At 42.3% G+C, this 20,837-nt stretch overlaps 1 protein-coding gene and 1 non-coding gene across 2 annotated transcripts in view; one reads left to right on the top strand and one right to left on the bottom strand.

Moving 5' to 3' along the window:
• The window catches only part of Prkca (protein kinase C alpha), a 392,576-nt gene extending 373,012 nt beyond the window's left edge, over positions 1-19,564 (bottom strand). Inside the window, exons 1-2 of the mRNA XM_076869171.2 lie at positions 19,112-19,564; positions 16,276-16,307 (exon numbers count right to left, since the gene is read on the bottom strand). Of these exons, the coding sequence (XP_076725286.1) occupies positions 16,276-16,307; positions 19,112-19,284 (205 nt within the window). The 5' untranslated portion in view covers positions 19,285-19,564. The remainder of the gene's footprint in view (positions 1-16,275; positions 16,308-19,111) is intronic.
• On the top strand, positions 11,343-11,445 carry LOC143411109 (small nucleolar RNA U13). Its single transcript, XR_013092823.1, has one exon. It is a non-coding gene; the product is annotated as a small nucleolar RNA U13 (small nucleolar RNA).
• Positions 19,565-20,837: the final 1,273 nt, after the last annotated feature.

Below are 20,837 nucleotides of genomic sequence, written 5' to 3'. Positions count from 1 at the left end.
GAACAACACATGTGTAAGCGAACAATCTTCAGGGGGTGTCCTGGAAAACAGCGCTCGGAGAGTTGCTGTCACCATGTCCTTTACTCTGCGGCCTGTTACAAGGTGCGGTCAGAGTAGTTCGATTTCTAAACCTCACCCACGGACACCAGAGTGGCCTCCTACTTAAAAATCGGTCTTCTCCCGGGGTGTTCCTGATGTGACAGCACGTGGCTGGTTCTGGCCTCACTGGCCACCCGTACCCACTCTTTTGCAGGCTCATTCTCATCTACATCACCAATCAATGCCGGGCTTCGACTGCGTCGACTGCGCCAGCCTTCTGGTCACTTCCCTCTGCGCCCCGACCCGGGCACTCCAATCCCTGCCATTCTTTCCATGTGACCTGTAAGTGGATGACACTCACGTCTGCTCTGGGTGCCCCTCGGTCCCAGCACCCACCCAGGGCCTCCCTGGCACGGCTCCCTTTCCTTTGTCAGCACTCTGCCAACAGGCTCAGAGCCGCCTCTCTGCCTCTAGCATGCTGCACCACAGCCCTGACCTGGGACACTCCCTGCCCTTCCCACAGCCAATTCACCCCCTTGTCCAGCTGATTTCACCCCTGAAACAGTTCCTGGGCCTGTGAACACTCATCCATCACTGTCTCTCTGGTTTCTGAACCAAATCTCTCAATGAAGCAAGAAATGGTATCAAATGAAGGTGGCTGCCCCATCCACAGCTGCCCACTGATGAGTCTTCGTGGAAGACCAGCTGCTGGGGTCCTTTCCAAGGGCATTCTGATCACTCCACCTCCTTGCTGAAAGCCCTTGGGAGAATCCCCACGGCTCTTAGGCTAAAGGATGAACATTTTTAACATGGCCTGACATACACAAGGCCCCTCCCTGCCTGCCCCTCCAGTCTTGTGTCAACTTGTGTTACCACTCGCTCGAAACACTCTAGCCCCTGAGAGCAGCTCTCAGTCTCTAGGACACCAGAGTGTCTCCTCTTTCAGGGCCTTTGCACCTGTGGTTATTTTGCCTAGAAGGCTCTTCCTCTCTTCTCTAATTGGTTACCCTGGGTCATCCTGCAGAGCCCACTGTACTGCTTGTTCCCTTAGGTAAGGTTTCCCTGACCCTCAGATTCAGGTAGGTACCCTTTTACACACAACCAGAGGCCCATGGGCCTTTCCCTTATAACTCCACACACGAACTTTGGCAATTTGTCCCCATAACTATTAAGATGAGTGACGGGGTCCATGACTAGAGGAATTAGGGCAGAGTCAGTCTCAGCCTTGCTTACTTATACTTCCAACATCAGACACAGAGCCCGGCAAATATGGCCATGTTTTTAAAAAATCTGTCAAATAGTCGCCTGGAACTTTAGACTTCACTCTGAACTACTGCTCCTCCAAACTTGTCATGTTCAAATAAAAGCTAACTATCTGATGACTTCAAATTTCAAAAAGATGAGAAATGGAAATAAGGACACAGTAGACAAGATAAATGAAATAAAGAATGTAAGTCATGTGGGTACAAGTTTAAAGGGCTGACTTTAGATAACTGGAGATTATGGAAGTTAACAGAAACGTCCAGTGATATTTTTAAAATGAAGTGAGCAAAGACAAAGCAAAAGTACTGTTTGATACCACTCTTAGCCAATCTCCCCAATATCAAAGAACAGCAAGAATTTACAAGTACTTGTAAATAATAGGTTTAAGTAAGTGTCAAAATATGAAACTGGTGGTCACAGAAGACACAAGCACATACTGCCAATTCTAAAACAAGCTGAGTTGGTGATGAACAAACTGTACCCTGCTCCAGGTAAGTTGAAGGAAATTGATCTCAGCAGCTAAGGGAGTGGCAAACTTAGAACACACAGCTGTTTCTGCAGGCTCCTAGCAGCACTGGACCAGAGGCAGCAAGGAGAACAGAGGGAGGCTCCGAGAAAGAAAAGCTTTGGGACTGAATTAACTTTAAATGCAAACCCATTCCACGTCTCCTTGAAACCTCCTCCATCTAGCGTTTGCCAGGCTTGACAGCACTTGTTTCATATCATCATCACATACCATCGGAAGACAACACAGGAAATTAAAAAGCATGTTTTTACAGATACATTTTCCACATTTTATTATGAGTGATGGGGTAGGGGTTGGGAAGACAACATCTAGATCCAAGTTGTTAGAATGAGGAATTTTGCTTTTAAATATATATATATCCATCCATGAAGAAATTAGCTTTAAAAAAACACTATGAAATGCCAAAAAAAAAAAAAAAAAAAAAAAAAAAAGTCCATAAGGATGAGAGTCCAAAATGAACTGATGATCAAAATCTGCAGACTCAGTCACTTAGTTGTATCATTCAGGCAACTCTCATCCTCTGAGCCATGTCCATAAAATAACCCATACTCATATAGTTGTAAAGATTAAAAAAGAAAAGAATATATGAACTGCTTAACACTGAGCCACATACAAAGGGGTTCCTCAAAAATGTTAGGTACTATTATCATTCCCAGTAACTGGTATGGTGCCCTGTGGGTAATACAAGCTGAATAAATACTTGTTAGGTGTGTGGACGGATGGTAACCAGCCACAACTGGAGGTGTCCAGGGCCTTAACATCAACTGTAAAACCCAAAACTCCACACTAAAGGCCAGTTTTAAAGGAGGAAAGAGATGGGAATGGAAATCATTTTAAAGGTCAAATTTGCACAAATAGGATTTGTGCATGCCAGAGCATGCAGCCCTATAAACTTCAAGTAATCCTAGGGCTCTCTGGCTAGCTCAAAGGATTGCAAGTGAGCTTTCAATAAATCACAACTACCCACCCCACAGGGCTTTTATTCCCTCACTGCACTCGAAGGTTTGGAGAACATTTGCATCCTGACTTGCTTCTTGCTGCTTCCAGCATCCCGCCCCACCCCCCACAAGCATTTACAAGTTCAACCATCTGTACTCCCACTGTCATGGAGCATCAGTGAGATGGGGGTATAGTCATCTCACCCTTCTCCTACAAGACCAAACACAAAGGTCTACTCCTCATATTTGGTATTTCCTGTCCAAATGATTAAAGTGGGTGGAGAGCTCTAGAAGGATCTTGGGTCGCAGAACTCTGTAAAAGATCACAAAACCAATAAGTGACTCCAAATACCAGATTCCAGCTACAAGGAGTTCACATAAATTGGATGACAATAAATATTGGCTTAGACCCAACAGAAGTTTAAAGAAGATTAACATTTTATTATGGCGCTCATAAAGATAAATATTTAAAAAGAAAAATAATATCTAGAAATGAATAGGATGTTGTAGGAAGAAAAAAAAACTTTAATACTAAGTCATCTCAATTTTAACTTACGGCCAATAGACAGCACCCAGTAATTTATTTTGCATAAAACTTTGGCTGTTTTGATAACATTTTTAGGGGGAAAAAATTCACTACCATGGAAGATTTTTTTTTTTTTTTTTTTTTTTTTTTTTGAGAGACTGTGCTCCTATGGAAGAATTGAAAGAAATGGGGGAAGGGGTACATTACATAACACTGGGTGGCAGGATAATTTAGAGCTTCCAAGGACCTTCTTCATCCTCATAGGATATCGATAGCCAGGAGGAGACTTGGAAAGTAAACACCTAGGAGTGACACACAGATCTTGACTCCCATGTCAACTCAAATCAACAGGTTAGTAATCGCTGCTTGGAGCACAGAGCTGAGGAGGACGTAAGTTGAATGAGGACAGTAACTAGCTGGTGTTACCTGCCCGGGGAGCTGGCCATATCATATTTGCTACCCCTTAGTCCAACCCTGCCACAACCACCCATTATAAAGATGAGTAGAGAGGCCTGAACTGGATTCACACCAATGATGAGCTCACTGATCACATTCAAAAGTCTCAATTTTTTTTTCTATATTAACATATTGACATGTCGCCTTATCAAAATGCTCTTTAGTGTCCTGTGTATCTAAGTCATATGTACCCAGTTACATTTTAAACTCCCTGATAAGCATGAACAGGTCTCTAAGTCTTAAGAAAATGCTCTTCCTCCATGTCAATAGCTAGTGGGTGGGTCTGCACATAGCAGGTGTTGTTGACCACCTGTTTCTTCAAATAGGAACAAACCACTCCACCTCCCCCATGCCTGCTCTCTTTGTCCCCAGATGTTCCAGTGCTCAAAAACAACTCTAGAATCCAATGCGACTTTGTATTAGAAACTAAAAGGCCAGAACAAAAAAAAAAAAAAAAAAGACAGTGAGTATATGCAGCCATGTGGGTGAGACCAGAAAAGTAAATAGCTATATAACAGTTGGATTAGCAAATTTTCCACCATCTCAACAGACAGGCACCCCCACATACATGCCTCTTACCCACAGAAGAACTTGATGAGATCCAAAATTTGCAGAGAAGTCGAATGAACATATTTAAATATATTTAGAAAGACCTCTGAAAATCTGGTTTTCTAAGAGTAGCATAGAGTAGATGTTTCCATGTTACATATTATATACTGAGATATTTAACCAATTTAATTATATTAACTGGTCTCAATTTGGGACACTATTTGATGGAAACACTCCACAGGTGTTCTTTCCACATTAATAATACACATATAACTAAGAAGCAGGTGGGGTTATGAAGGCATCTTTAAAACCATATGACCCAGGCTGACCTGAGCTTGATCAGCTGAACCCCTGGATCAAGTTGCCAATTTGCGAAAAATACAGAGGGAGGAAGGCAAAGTGCACCAGGAGTGAGCCATCAGCAAAATTCTGACTGTGGGAAAGTCTACAAGCCTCAAAATCCAGGTACCTCCCTAGATAAATTATAAAGAAAAGAATCAAGTGAAGGAGGAAGTTGTCCAACAGAAGAGAGATAAGAGCATTTCTAGTTTTTTTTTTTTTTTAAATGGTAAAATTAAACCACATTTTCTAGGGATAAGCACTTGGGTGCTTAAAACTTAAGTAGAAATGTAAGCAAGAAATGGCTCTGCAGGTCACAGCCATGATGACTTTGGCAGGAGGGGTCAGGCACATGGAGGACTGCCCAAGTTCTGCCACTTGGCCTGGGAAGTAGTTGCAGAAAAGTTGGTCTTATGATCACTCATTACACTATGCATTTGTTTTGTGTGGTTTTTGATATCTGTGTTTTAGTTTATAATGGAAGGTTTAAAAAATATAAGACCCAATTTTACTCCCTAAGGCTACCCTAGAGCTGAACTCTCCAATACCCATGTAGTTAACTTTAAACTTTAATGAATTAAATTCAGATCCACAGTTCAAGTGCTTTAATAGCCAGAGGGTGCCAGTGGATACCATACTACGTTATACAGATTTCCATGTTGGCACAAAATTTTCTTGGACGGTGTTGGCTTTCCAGATCTCTGAAGGTCCTAGCTGCTCTCTTAGGAGACAGCAGCAAATACAGGAGATCCTTGGCCTCCAGTGGCTCCTGCTTATAAAAAGGATTCCTGCCCATGAAAAATAATACAAACCCACTGGAACCACCACCCAGCAACCACACTGACAAGACCGACTTCACCCAGAGTAACACTTGTCATCAAGAAAGACATCTGATTACATGGATGCATGAGATCAGATGTACCACACCCATACATCTGATTTAAAACTATTACCACCAAGACTAAAAAAAAAAAAAAAAAAAAAAAATAATGAAATGCAATGTGGACTTCTGGATTGGCTCCTAGAGCAGAAAAGAGACATTAGTAGAAAATCTGGCAAAAACTCAAATAAGGATCTGTTGTCCAGCTAATAATATGGTACTGATATTAATTTCCTGTTCTTGATTATGGCACTGTGGACATGAAAATGTTAAGAGTTTGGGTGAGAGGTATATAGAAACTCTCTGTACCTTCCCCCTGCCCCTTTGTCTCAAAATTAATTTAAAAGAAACAGTTTTAGGAAAAGAAGCCTATTTTTCTCTAAAGTAAAAAGAAGGTGGTTGATGGGAAAGAGCTCCAGTGAGAGCCAGGGACACAGCTCGGACACTTGGGGATGAGATGTGGTTGGCATAAATTGAAGTTCAAAGAACAACCGCAAATCTCCTCCACTCTGGAAACATCCAAGACTTTTTTTTTTTTTTTTAAGTGAGCTGAATTATTTGAAAAGTAAAGCAATTATTCAAGGGAGGCATGTATATCTATGTGTCTTCAAGGGAGTATTCAAAGGAGAATACATTTCCTATATGTCTTCTGTATAGAAGAGACAAAGGAGGAAAAAGTCACACGGAGACTGCCTGCCCTTGACATTTACGTCCCATTGAAACTTTCAAAATTATTCTTACACATCAAATCAAGAGTATTTATTTCTGTCTTCAGAATATCCTCAGAACTGTCCTCAGTTTCTAACTTTGAACATGGTTCGAACACGGTCGTAAACTTACAAGGAAACTTAACAAGGAAAAAAGAAGGAACCATCATTTTGGGCTTCTTTTTAAAGCAACTTAGGGAATCTAGCATACAGAGGAAAAATTTCCAAAGAACGTTTACAAGGCTTTTATGTTGTGATTGGATTCAGCTAGATAATAAATATTGAAAAAGGCATGTTCATGTTTAATTTGTTATCACTGGCTCTGTCATTTTGTATACTGTGTGTATTTATTATCTGCATCCATATTTCCAAGATCAGAACTTCAAATCAACAACACTGAAAGCTTGACTTTCATATTTCGCCTGTACCACTGTCTAGAAAAAATGCCAATTCAAAGGGTGGAGTTGCTTATTCTACTGAAGGAAAGCCACCAAATATAAACTCTACAGTTATGTCTAATCATCCTCTGAGTCCTGTTTAGGGAGCTACTAAAAATACTCACACTTGCAGATTAAATAAACAATCATTTCTATGTATGTATTTTGGTAATAAAGATGAAAAATCAGTTCTGATATAAGGGTAAAATTATTGATAGACTAAGGAAGGTTGTGGCCTGTTCTCAAATAATCACAGTAAGAGTTAAAATTAGAGACAATGATGAAAGTAAAAATACATAATTTCAAGAGAGTTATTTTCCTTGCCTATGAATTCCCATCTAATGCAAATCCAAAATCTTCATGCATTTTAATATAATATTTTAAACAAGGTCTTTACATGGGATTACCAAACTGTTCATCTGTGAATTATAAAAGCTAAACATACAATCTTGATTTACTCAGTACAACTCTTAGACCTCAGGGTAAGAAACACAGTTGTTCCCAGATGGAACTGTCTTTTTCCAAAGAAAATGAAAGGAATCCAGAGCCTGCTCCTATTTGCAGATTCCCCTCATGTTTGTTGTGATACAGAGTTTTTGGATGGACACTTGTACTCGCTAGCAACAGCACTTAAAACTCAAGCCTGCAGAGTGCAGGTAAAAAAAAGGTTCAGGAGCCCCCAAGAGATGGGAGGATGGAACAGTGGCAAGGCACTCAACTCCATGGCCAATTTCACAGCTATGAATTCAAGGGCCTGGGCCAGTTTCCATGGTCTTTCTTGCTCTAAAAATAAGCACATGCTTATCCTGATTCTGTGCCCATAGGATTCACCAAGGAGGTCAGGAAAGATCAGTATGTGGATGTATATGAATTCAGATCATATAGCTGCATTTCAACACACAAGGATGACTTCATCACCTATGAATATATAATTTAAACAATATTAAAATCCAATGTTTTATACCAGAACTACCCAGTTCTTAGTGACTAAAGGATGTCATCATCTGATATGACTACATTCTATCAATTTGTGGGGGGAAAGCCTCCAGTTTCAGACTAGGAGGACAAAATATAAGAATATCAAGTATAACTTGACATAAGAGGGACACTTGGGAAATGTAGCAAAAGCCCAAGTTTAATGATGCACCTCATAATTTTGAAGTGAAACTTGGACCTTCAATTATTCTCCACCAATGGGCAAGCTGGCCAAAAGCATCCTGCACACAAGTGATGGCTATCAAAATCAGTATCACGAATACTTTGTTTTTCCAGAGTTTACTTTAAATGAAAAATAAAATCTGGAAAAGCATTAGTAGCATGCCTCAAATTATCATATTAACTGGAAAATTTTAAAAATCCCAAAGTCTCTTCATTATTTATTGCTCCACAGCATTTCATTAGATTCCTTTTAGACCACCAAGGCAACTCTTAAGCATACCAACGATCCTTGCTCTGGCCCAATAATTAATCTTTATGTGATTCAGCAAGTTAATTTGCATCATAGAGACATCAACACAGCTCCGCCAGCAGGTGCTTGGTGGTGCAATTAGGCAAACGAGAAAATACTGGTAATGCTTCCATCCGCCCTTATTCCTAAACTTGAATTTGGACCTAAAAATGAAGATCAGTCATACATGCTACTAAACTGTTTATAATTAACAACCATTCAATTTTCAAAGTCATATAAGAGAAAATGAAATGAGAGGTTCATTTTTAAATTGACAGAAAATTTCCATAGTAATGAGTCACGGCTGGGGCTGGAAGTGTAGCTCAGTGGTAGAGCACTTGCATAGCATGTGTGAGGCCCCGAGTTCCATCCGTAGCATGAAAAATAAAATAAAAACAGTCATGGTTTCTACAGCAGGATAACTGACACCATAGCAGAATTCTGCTCTCAGAATTCGGCTGTTAGCTGGACTGTTAGCTGGCTGTTAGCTCCACTCCTACCCAGTTTCTCACCCACGTCTGTCCAAGGCAGATCTTCACCAATTGCTAACATACTTTCATGTCCCATAATTCCACCCTCATTAGTTATTTCCTAACTTCTTATTAGAATTTCCCCAGACAAGATAGATGGATCTTGTATTTCTCAAAATGCCCAAAATAGAAATGTATAGGTATTGGGGTGGGGGTAAGGGACACAATAAGGCACAAAGAATTAACTGACCTATGCTAATCTTACTTTATGAACTTGCTCTTAAATAATTCCAATAGGTGCTGACAATTAATCAAATCACTCCATCCCATTCTTGATAAAAATCTATTTCCAGAAACCATTTTCCCCTTTGTATAATTTAATAGAGGTCTTTTTTTTTTTAATCTGATTTTAGCAATTTCAACTAGATTTGACTGTTAATACTGGGCCAATACTGATGTTCATGCCTTAGGTTAAAGTCTAACATGAGGTTTCACAGTTTGGTGGAAAACAAGGCCTGAAAGACAGGGTTTGTCATGGAAATTCCAAGAGACAGATGATGATGGTGAAGCCTTAATAATTCTAGGTCACCAAGAAATGCTTCAGTGTTTCCCCTAGTGACATCATTCTTTCCTCTTCTAGTATAAATCCAGACTCACAAGTACCAAAAAGAAAAAAGAAAGTTTCCACTTGGCTCTGAAGAATGTTTTCTGCAAAACTTACAATCTGTGCCGAGCTGTCCCACACCGCCCCACCAGCCTAGGGAGGTTGTCAACTTTCTGCTCCCTAAGGTACAGTTAATACCCCATAAGGTACTTTTGGAATGAAAGTATATAAAATGGGAATGCTCCTAAATGTCTAGCAAAATATAACACTTAATGAACACTAGCTTTCCTTCCAATTGAATAAAACCTTTAAAGCAATTGTAATTCAATTACAACCATTCTACTCCAGTGATGCTGCCTCCACCACCACCCCACCCCCAATTCTTTCTTATATCAAGGAACAAAACCCTTTCAGGTACAAGCAGCTTAAAAATAACAGAATCAATGAAGTTGAGCTACTACTCCCTCTGGAGCATGACAATCTGGTTTTAGCTATTAGCACTCCCAAAGTAAAACAGAACATTTCAAGGACTGTTCTGAACACGTGTACTAAAAACTGATTTGAATTTTTCACCCTGTACCCAAGACATTCTCCCCCTCCTGCTTTGGCCCATAATATCCTTATGTTTTATTTGTGGCAAAAATATTTATTCCTTATAATTCTCTAAAGATAGAAATAAGGCACATAAGAGGTTTACTCCTGTTGCATTGAATTTATTAGGGTTTAGCATTATACATAACTTATGATACAAATTAGAATTTTCTCCTCTCCATCCTGCATCTCTTTAGAAAGCACTTTTTCTTAAATCATTTAAAAATCTATCCATGTTGACATAACTTTGGATTATAAATTAGCTCTAAAAAAAAAAAAAAAGAGCAGTGCTTAGGCTGAAGTCACTATAATCTTTCTGGTAATGGACATTCATAACCTATCTGTCCTAATATTTATACACTCACATACCCAACAAATATTTACAGTCTACTGAGCGCCAGGCACTGCTCTAAACACTGGAGACACCAGGAGTATGAAGAACAGTCTTGCACTCAGGGTAAGGAGAGGAAGCAGAAAGAGGGAGACAGGCCGTGAGAAGAACATCCAGAATAGCAGGAAGCTCAGGATGTGTCCACCTGCAGACCAAGGCATAGGTAACACAGGTATCACCTGGCAGAAAGGGCTACAGAAAGCACTCAAGAAGGAAAACACAGCCTGGGAAATTGAGAATTATTCACAAGGACCAGAGGATGAAGGAAGGATAGCATCCTCAGGTGCCTCTGAAGAAGCAAGGGTGGAGGCTTTAGGAGTCTGCAAGTGTCCAGCTACGGAGGTGACCTTCGTCCCAGTACATCTGAAATTCATGGCTATTTTTGAAAACAGAACAGTCTGACTGTGTGTGAAGGGGGTGGCAGGGAGGACATGCAAAATCGGAATTAATGTGCCTAAAAACTTAAACTTGAATAATATTGTCTAGGAGACTGGTATGCTCTTTAAGATAGGAAATCACCTCACCATAAAATTAAAGGAAAGATGTCAGAGTCACCTGCCAAAGTAAACATGAGGTTCCTGCTGCCTACCAGGATGAATAACCACTCCATAGACCACAGCACCAGCTTCTGGTGGGGGAGTGTGTGTGAGTAAGATAATTAACAAAAGGGTTTCACTTACCAAGTAAGAGTAGCAACTCAGACACTAACCAGAAATCACTCAGAACAAGCACACAGGGTCAAATGGGAAATATCTGACACTAGTTCTATCCAAGCAACCCTATTTCTAACAGTATTAATGCATTTTTATGGAGGGGGAAAAACTGTTAAGAAAAGCAGTTGTAACTGCCTTCCTCCAGCACACTTTTATCTGAATTTTAGACATCGTTGGCAATTTCATCTTTGGAACTAACAAAATGCTTTGACCTGACATTGCTGCAAAACCCCCAGAGTTTCAAGTTGCATCCCTCTTCCATGTATTCTATCCTTTGGGAACTGTGATTAACCCCAAGAGTTCATCTCTAGATATCCTCTCACAGTTTTTAATTGGGGAGCAGGTAACCTTTCAAACATAATCTGCCAAGATGCGAACCTCTGCTTTGAAGGCAAAAGATGAGGGAGAATCCTGGCATGGACTTTGAAAAACAGTGGGGCGGGGGGAGTCACTGAGAAGTGACCAGTTCCTTTTGTGGTTCACAAGCATGAGGCTGGGTTTCCACACTATCATGTGAAATGTGCCTCCCTTGATCCTTGTTCCAACATGGACCAGTTACCCATCCAACACGTGGGGATGACACTGTTCAAGTTGGTCAGCCTCATGATTTTGCCAATTTGGACTCCAGCCCCCTTCTACGTCCTGGCACCTGATGTACCTACTACTTGACAGGTGAGGACAACTAGATGTCCCTTTTCACCCTTAAGTCAGTCTCCTTTTCTGGAATCCCTCAGCCCACACAGCCAAGAGGAGACTCCATGTTCTTTTTCTTCCCTCAAATACCAATTTTCATTTTTCCAGAAGGAATACAAAACCCGACCCTGCTCAGGAGAGCTGAAGGGAAGAGCTACCCTGAAACAGATCTTCAAAATAAAATGCCATTGGCGAAGAAGAGGAGCTGAATTTTTAGCCTTTAATTACTGAGAAACACAGGGCTTTTCGCTCAGAGTCATAGGTGAAGTGTAATGTACAGGGTGTTCTTAGCAAGAAAATGACTGAAGATTCAAAACTGCCTGAAAGCGGCATTAGTGAAAGCACAGAAATGTGAGCCCCTTCCCTGCAAACCTCTTGGGATCCAGTGTTAACCATTCTGAGGCACAGGCTCCTGTGGATCATGGCTATTGGCAGGACTGACTTCTGATCCTGTGTCTCTGGGGTATCTCAATCAAAGAGCCTGAGCTAGCAGTTCACTTTAACTTATGATTATAAACAAAAGAGCAAGAATAGAAAAAAAAAAAGTAGGGGAAATATGCGGAGGCTAGCCAGATGTAACAAACTATGTAAGTAACTGCTTGGCACTTCAAATAAGCAGGTCACATTTTCAGAGGCTGTTTCTACCACTGTAATTAGAGAAGTGCATGGGTGTTGCTAACTCTGAGGGGGGGAAAAAAATTGAGTTGGCTCATTCCCTTTTCCAGTGGTGAAAGCAGCAGATAACTGCTTCAGCTCCACTGCCCCAGAGGATGAGACCATGTGGACCATGCTGCTCCTAGATGACGGTGTTTGGAAGCTGCTTGTGAAGGACATAAGCTAGTGCCTGGAAACAGACCTCTAGACAAAACAAGTTCATCAAAGCCAGTGCCACACAAGCCTACTGCCCTCCCTTCCTCTCCTTTCTCTGGTAGTGGGAAAAAAATGTGAGCAAGCACCAACTCTCTGTTAGTCTCAGAAGATGAAATGTGTGAGGAGATCCAAGCAAAAAAATCAAAAGGTAAATCTAAGTCACATAGCAAGGGTCCCCTCTGAGCTACAGAGGGACAAGGTTGTCTTTACCTCTAAGGACCTTTGAAAAAATATTTTTGTGACTTCTACATCTATCACACACTTCTCTTTCTTCTAGCACTGAAGACCCTCAGTGTCATCATTTCAGGCAGCAAATTCTCACCACAGATCCTCCTGGGTTACTTGTGCTGGTGATATCAGTTTTCAGGGTTGTTCACCTAGACTGCAATATAAATAGGAGTGGCACAGCCTCCACTAAGGGAAAGTGGGAATAACCCAATAAATGTCTCTGCAAAAAAGTCTCCTGCTTCCAGTTAGGCTGCGTCTTGGGGCAGGGAAGATGTGGGAAATAATCTTGGTGTTTTACCTGCCTGTAAATCATAATGCCTACTTAACAGCAGAGTACGAACCCAGTTCTAAGGACTGACACTCATTTATTATTTTAGTCTTCCAATTGTTATCATTTTCTAAGTAAAATGATGACAAATATTTTTCAGCTAGAGCTGTATTATGACATGAATGAGTGATTCTCAGTTGGAGCATTTGCACCTCCCTAGTTTAAAAAATAAAAAGTGTATTTGCTACAGGTATTTTATCTACTAATCAAAACAATTCAGTACATTCTAGTAGCTACAATAAACACTGTCTCTTCAGGTAAGAAAACCTGGATACAAAGTCTCAAACCTCAGCTGCCATTTCTAGGGGGTGTGTTCTTAAGCCAGGGATGTATGCAGAGGAGTTTTTCTCCTAAACAATAACAACATTCTATCAAACAGAAAGAGAGAGAGAAGGGGGGAGAGGGAGAGAGGGAAAATTAAATAGAAAATTTAATGGTAGATATTGAGAGAAAGATTAGTTTTGAGGTAAGAGCCAAAATGGGAAACGATGGATAACAATATCTGTAGGAACAAAAGCATTGTCCTGAGCTAATGTATGCTTCTTAATTTACAGCCAACAGTAAAATATAATAGATTAGCATATGCCCACTAGAGGTCAAAGACAGAGAATACAGACAAACAAAATGTAATAAGATACAAACTTTATAAAATATAACAAGCAGACACAAAAATATAACAAGATGATACAAACTTAATGTAAGATGTTACAAATAAGTTGATCTTGAGAAAGTTTTGTTAATTAAACTTTGTACATTTACTAGGAGAATTCTTTAAAGAAATCTGAGGTTGCATCCCTCACCAAATTAAAGAACAGTTTATGAAGCACGTAGTCACTTCTCTAATTTGTCTGGTTTATAAATCCTGAATTTCAAATATTAGGTAAATTAAGGCAATTCAAAGAATAAATACAAATGGTTAAGGCACATTTGGAAAATGTTCAACATCATGAATAACCTAGATAGGTGAAAAGAAATCTTTTTAATTTCTATTAGATTGGCAAAATTGAAAAGATTTATATCATGCAGTATCTCCACTAGGAGGAGGGAAAGGAAGGGGCAGGCACATTATGTTAAATTGAAACCCTTCTGGAGAGTCTCTCTGCAGACCCATGAAAATTAAAATATACACAAATATACTTCTAGGTATCTATTGTAGAAATACCTATGCTAGTGCCCAAGGATGTTCTGCATAGAAGTACTTATACTAATTAAGAACTTAACAATGAAAATAGCCATCAATAGAGGAATGGGTGAACAAATTGGATACACAGAGATACACTAGGTGGATCTGATATTTTGACATGGAAGGATATTCAGCATACACTACTGGGTGAAAAAAGCAAGTTATAGACTGACTTAAAATGTTAATCTTTTTTTAAAAACTACATATGAATAAGTAGATAAATGGATGTCTTAAACAGATGATATGGGAAGCGGGAAGAGAGAAATGAATGCAATTTCACTTTTTATTTTCTACAACTTAACACTTTTATTAGTGTCACTTTAATTTAGGTAAAAGGGAGCTATGCTAAAAGGACAATGGATGCTTTCTGAAGGAAACCACAAGAACCCCTTACAGCCAAGTATACGGCCATGCTGTGGTTTCACAATAGAACATACTCAGATGAGGGTCTAAGAGGAACCAACTCTACTCTGAATTATTTTTTAACAAGATGGTAGTTTTAAGATAACCAACACTTGGGCTGGGGATGTGGCCAGGTGGCGCGCTCGCCTGGCAAGCGTGCGACCCGGGTTCGATCCTCAGCACCACATACAAACAAAGATGTTGTGTCCACCGAAAAGTAAAAAGTAAATATTAAAAAAATTCTCTCTCTCTCTCTCTCTCTCTCTCTCTCTAAAGAAAAAAAAAAGATAACCACCACTTTCTCATGGACAAGTAACATCTGAGAATATTCAGTAAATATTTTTCTCACAAGTTTCCAAGGACTCCCACCAAATAAAAAGTATTACCAAAATAACAATAGCCGTGAATCCCATTAGTCCAGAATCTAACATCTTAATACTTTCCTAAAATCATGTTCCAGACTAGTTCCAAACTTTACCTATAGAGTTCAGGTCAACAACTCTGAGAACTAGAGAGGGTGATATCTTCCTTTCATCTCTTCCAAAGACTGGTACAACACATCTCTCTCTTCAATCGCTTTTTGAAAGGAATAACCCTCGTTTTCCAATGCAATTTTCAAAACTATTTATCCTATAAGGGTTTTAAGCACCTCTTGGAAATAAAAAAGGTAGAGATATTAACAATCATCATGCCATAAAATATCTATCTAATATGTGTACTAGAAAACTGAGACACAAACTTGAAGACCCTTTAGAAGGTAGCCAGCTAACCAGCACGATTTCAAAGTTGCCAAAAGACCACATGGTGCCTCTCTTTCTCTTTAATGCACTTAATATTAAACGGTGGTAGGATAATATTTTCCAGGCTAAAATGTACTTTCCACTTACCCTACTAATAAACCTGTGCCCAGATGGGAAATAGAACTAGATCTAAACAAACATAATAAAGCAAATACGGAAGGCCAGAGAGTGAGCTAATGAACCTGTGATGCCTTCACATGCTACAACGTGGCTTTCTAAAAGTTCAGCAAATGGAATGGAGAGAATGAAAAGTTAAGATATTTGATGTATGTAAAAATGCAACTATAGATCAGAAGGAAAGCTAATGGATTTCCATCTGGGTACAAATGTCTGCTGTCAGACATTGCAACTAAGGAAGTAGTCCACCACAGTCACAGTCACACTGCAGCCATCAATCCTTCTCAAATCATTGATGTAACTTTAAAACAAGGGCTGCAACTGGCAATCTACACAAAACCTTACTAGAATGATGGCTGGCCCCAAATTAGCTATAAACAGTCCAATCCAAAGAATAGGTAAAAAGAGAAGAAGAACAAAAACAAAGAGGAAGAACAAGAAAGAAATGCCACATGAATACAAAGTGATTCCATTTTTTTCTTAACACCCACACAAAGACAGCAGTTTCTGACAAGAATGTTCTTAGCAAAAAATAAAATTACAGGAAAAGGGTTTTTTTCCCCCAATGAGGAAAAAGCAGCACCCTATGCAGATTACTAGGCAATACTGCAAGGATTTTTTTTTTTAAAAGGCCCAAATTTATGGCCCTCATATTTCAAAAATATCATCTAAATAACATCTTTCAGATCAAAAAGACACGATGACTGGAAATACTGTTCCTGTTTGGAATGCTCCTCTCATGATGTACTTGACAAGAAAATCCAAAGCAGCAGCTTACCTTGGCACTGGAAGCCTTGTTTCCCAAACCCCCTGAAAAACAAACAAGAACAAATATCTCAGCATACGTTGCATTGGGCACTACACTGTAAGCAAGTTATGTGACAGAGTATCCTACAGAGTTAAAAGGTTGGTACATGAAATCTAGTGATTTGATAGGAAAAACATGCCTAAGGACCTGGTTACTGAGTTAAATTCGATTCTGAAAAATAATCTAGTTTGCCTATGAAGGATCACTGAACTATTTTAATATATTGTACTTCTAATTTTTTTAATCAATGATAGTGATACCTATATTTCAAAACAAAAATATGACTATATTCAAAGTTTGAGGTTAAATATTCAAGTAATAAAAAAGGAGCTTATGATTAGAGGGAAAGGAAGTGGCTTAATTTTGTACCTAAAGACCAATTGAAAATAGTATTACCCCTCCCTCAAGACAACTGGAAAATGGCTTGTTGTGAGTTTGTTTAAAATATTGCGTAGAATTTGCCAAATAGCACCTCTCTTAACATTTAATTTTGGCTTAAGGAAATAGCATTTTATAAAATATCATTCCTATTGTTTGCATTTCAGATTATCATGATCTAATTTTTTATTGCAAACCAATAACATTCAAAGCACATAGAGGCTATTTTGTTCTTGTAAATGACTTTAGAGAATTTAGTGTGTAAGCAGAAAACCCTGACATGAACATTCAATTACAAATATTATTCCACTAGAATGAACTACATTCAAAATTTTCTTAGAAGGTTGCCATGATCTTTTGCATTGCAGAGCATTTTGAATTTACAAAGCCCTTCATATACCTTTATAATTAACTTGGAGTCATCCTCTCCCAAAAATCACACCTAAATCCAAATATTTAACTTTAAAATATCAGGGGTTTAATGTTCAAATAAAACTTGTAAATCAGGAACCCACAAAAGGAATAAGGGGGAAAAAAAAGCTGAAAAAATTAAAACCATTGCAGACAACCCTGGTGAAGATTTTCCTGGAACTTCCAAGTGACAGAAGTGCTGCAAGGACTGCTCAGGGAAGGGGGAAAGTGAGAACTTAATTTTTCCCCTCACAGTACACCTGAGCCCCTCATCAGTGCACCCGCAGCTGATCCCTGGGGGCATTGATAGAAAGACAAGGGCTAGATTGGCTAATGCTGACTGTTGCTTTTCTAACTTAACGCCCAGCAAAAGCAATCAGCAGTCTGCCTTCTTTTAACAGAATCTCATGGCTGACAAGGGAGGCTGAAGACCTCCCTTAATCAAATGCAATATCCTCTCTCTGCCCTGTGCTCCAAACCCTCATTTGAAGTGGCCTTATCTACAATTACCCACTCCTTTTAGCACAATTGGTGCAAATGCTGTCCACCCAATGGAAGTCATTTATAGAGGTGGCTGTGCTTTTCATAAAAGTGTACTTTGGAATGATTTCTAAAAAGGAAAAGGAAAAGTAAGCACTTTATTAGCCCATGTTCATGAGACTCTCTTCGAGATTCTTTTCCCCAGATGGATGGATTCAGACAGAGCCATCCTTCCCAAGGTCACCCTGGTACCCCAAGGTACATATGCCACACAGCTGGCTGGTGGCAGGAGCACTCTACTGCACTGTCACTTCATGTAGCCCCTGGTCAGGAGAGGAAGGAGCTAAGGAATTCCAACTGCAGCCCTGCCTGGTGAGGAACTTCCTACCCCACAAAGAGGTGTTCTATGAAGGTAACAAAAACCACTGCTACTCAAACTGGGGAACTAGAGTTCCCTTAGTTTCAGTTTTCTAAATGGGGGGTGGTGATCACCGACCTTTTGAGAATCAGATGAAAGCTATAATTTTCTCACAAAAAGGAGGGCACTGCACAGTGTCCAGCAATCCCTGAAGCCCTTCAATTTCTCAATTCCCCACAGGCCCTTGGGCCCCTCAAGTTCACAATGCTTGCGTTTATTGGAAATCACCGAACTCCTGACACCTTCAGCCATTCAGCCATTACAGTATTTTTCTTAAATAAGCCCTCTGTCCTCATCAACAGGTTACAAGTCTAATCTCGTGTTGACAGGGTCTATTTTAAATGACTCCCTCTGCCCTTCTGCCATTCGCCCGCTCTGTTTTAGCCCCCCTCCCCCACTGCAAGCTTTCAACAGTTTGCAGCCTCCCCCCCCCCCCCCCCCCCGCTCCCTCTCTCTCAAAAGTCAAAGTCTCCGTGCCCAGTAGATAGAGCCTACAGTAGGCAGGGACCCAAGGTTCCAGTGGAGTCACAGTCCGATGGGAAGCACAAACACCCTCCCCTGAACGCGCCCAGCATGTCTAGCCAGCAACTTGGACTGAGCGCAGCGCAATTGCAGCCTCTCCCCCGTTACTCCAGGGTGTGTTTCTCCGAGAAACTTGGCCCCTCTGGATTCTATTTGCCTTTCTCCCCTGCTCACAGCCAAGCAAACCGCTACTCCCGCTGTCCATATGCAGGCGGGTGCGCCTGGGGAGGCTGGGGGCTCCAGCCGGCTGGAGGATGGGGTGGGGTGGGGATGAGAGTCACCACGGCGCGGGGCCACCCTCCCTCTTGTGACATGGGGTGTGTGGCGGAGCAGCCACTTCCCTGAAGAGCGCTGCCCGCGCGTGTACCAGTGGCTGGGGCGGCCGGGCGCGCGCGTGTCATTCCAGGCAAGAGTTCGGACTCCCGCCGGCTCTCCAAGTTCTCCGAGTGAGTCAGCCCTGGAGTGGACGCGCCTGGACTTGGGGGGAGCCCGAGCACCAGTCCCGGGGGCGACGGGACCTAGGACTAGGGAGGGACTAGTCTCCAGCCCCGAGCGCCGCGAGAGCCTGTCTGTGCGCCCGGCCCCGCGTGCACCTACCAGATGAAGTCGGTGCAGTGGCTGCAGAAGGTGGGCTGCTTGAAGAAGCGGGCGATGAATTTGTGGTCCTTCACTTCGTGCACGTTCTTCTGTCTCAGCGCCCCTTTGCGGGCGAAGCGGTTGGCCACGTCCTGAGACGCCGTGGAGTCGTTGGCCGGGAAAACGTCAGCCATGGTCCCCCCCAACCACCTCTTGCCTCCGCCGGGGAGCAGCAGCCCGGGAGGGCCGGGGTGGGCGGGGGCGGGCGGGGGAGGGGCGGCGGGGCCGCGAGCGACCCCGGGCGGGGGGCAAGGGCCGGTGGCCGAGGTCGCTGCGAGGAGGCGCAGCAGCAGCAACCGGGGAGAGTCGGGCCGGCGGGGCGCGGAGCGGAGCCGGAGTGGGAGCCGCAGCGGCTGGCTGGATCGCTGGCTGGATCGCTGGCTCGCTCGCTGGCTCGCTCGCTGGCCCCACGCTCACTGACAGCCCGGCGCCCGGCGCTCGCGCTTCCTACTCGCAGCGGCAGAGGCGGCCCGGAGCGGCGCCGCCCACCGCGCATGCCCCGAGTGCGAGGGCGCGCGTGCTAGAGCCGCGGAGCTGGCGGGGGCGCGCGCGGGGCCAGCCGCTGGGGCTCAGCGCTGCGCTGCGCTGATGAGCGGGCGGGACCCAGGCGCCCGGGAAGTCGGCGCCTGGCGTTGTCGGTGCAGCCGGGAGGCGGTGGCAGCCCGGGGAGGGCCGGCCAGAGTTTGGAGCGGAGGAGGAAGCGGGGAGGGGCGGGTCCGCTCTCCTCCGCTGCCTTTTTCTTTTCCTCCCTTTCCTCCCCTTCCTCCGCCCGGCTCTCCTCCCTCTCTATTCTCCTCCTCTTCTTCCGCCCTTCTCGCCCGGCCTCCTTTTCTCCACTTCTTCCTCCTCCCACTCCTGTTTGTTTTCCCGCTCTCCTCTCACCTCCCCGCTCCTCCCTCTCTCTTCTTCTGGGACCGAACTTCTGCGCCGTCCCTGCACGCGCCAGAGGAGCTCCAAGTCCCAGAAGGAAGCTCCCGGTGCGACCCTCCCAGACACTCCTCCCACTTCGCACTTGGGGCAGGTGGGTCCTTCTGCATCCTCCTGAACCCACCACTATTTCTAAGGCATGATGCCCACGTTTTATCAGCCTGTACCAGTTCGAGGTTTTACCTGGCTAAAATGTCACTCTAATCCTGTGCCCCCTAAAAATGCCCAACCCCTAAACCTTCACGCTGTGGATGGATAACTGCAAGAGAAAGCGATTTAATTTTAAAGACTTGAGCATCGACCCTCTTGCCTATCTTCAACTGTTGACCTACAATTCACCTACGTATTGTGTAGACATCTAATTTGTACATCAGGTATTATCACCATGTAACATAAAGGACAAGTTGTCCTACTTATTTATCTTATTATTCATTGACTATAAGAGCTACAATGTTGATTATCAAGCTTTCTTGATTTTACAAGCCCAGAACCTTGATTTCTAAATCATTTTGCATCCTAAGCTAATTACTGCAATACTGGCAGGTGCACAGTGCAGCCAGAACATTTGTAAATTATCAAGTAAAACTGCTTGTAAAAGAGTAGCTGAAATGGATATGCAAAGGATGCACGTGGGGATGGACCCACGAGTCACTTGCTGAATATTTATTAGGTCTGCTTTGAGGATGCTAAACCACTAAGGGAAGCAACCACCTCTCAGGCTTTCATTGTTTATTTCCAGATTTACTAAGTTCACAAAATT

Source organism: Callospermophilus lateralis, chromosome 11 (assembly GCF_048772815.1).
Source record: "Callospermophilus lateralis isolate mCalLat2 chromosome 11, mCalLat2.hap1, whole genome shotgun sequence".
NCBI lineage: Eukaryota > Metazoa > Chordata > Mammalia > Rodentia > Sciuridae > Callospermophilus > Callospermophilus lateralis.
The sequence above is the reverse complement of the archived record's forward strand: the minus strand, read 5'-3'. Positions and strand labels throughout refer to the sequence as shown.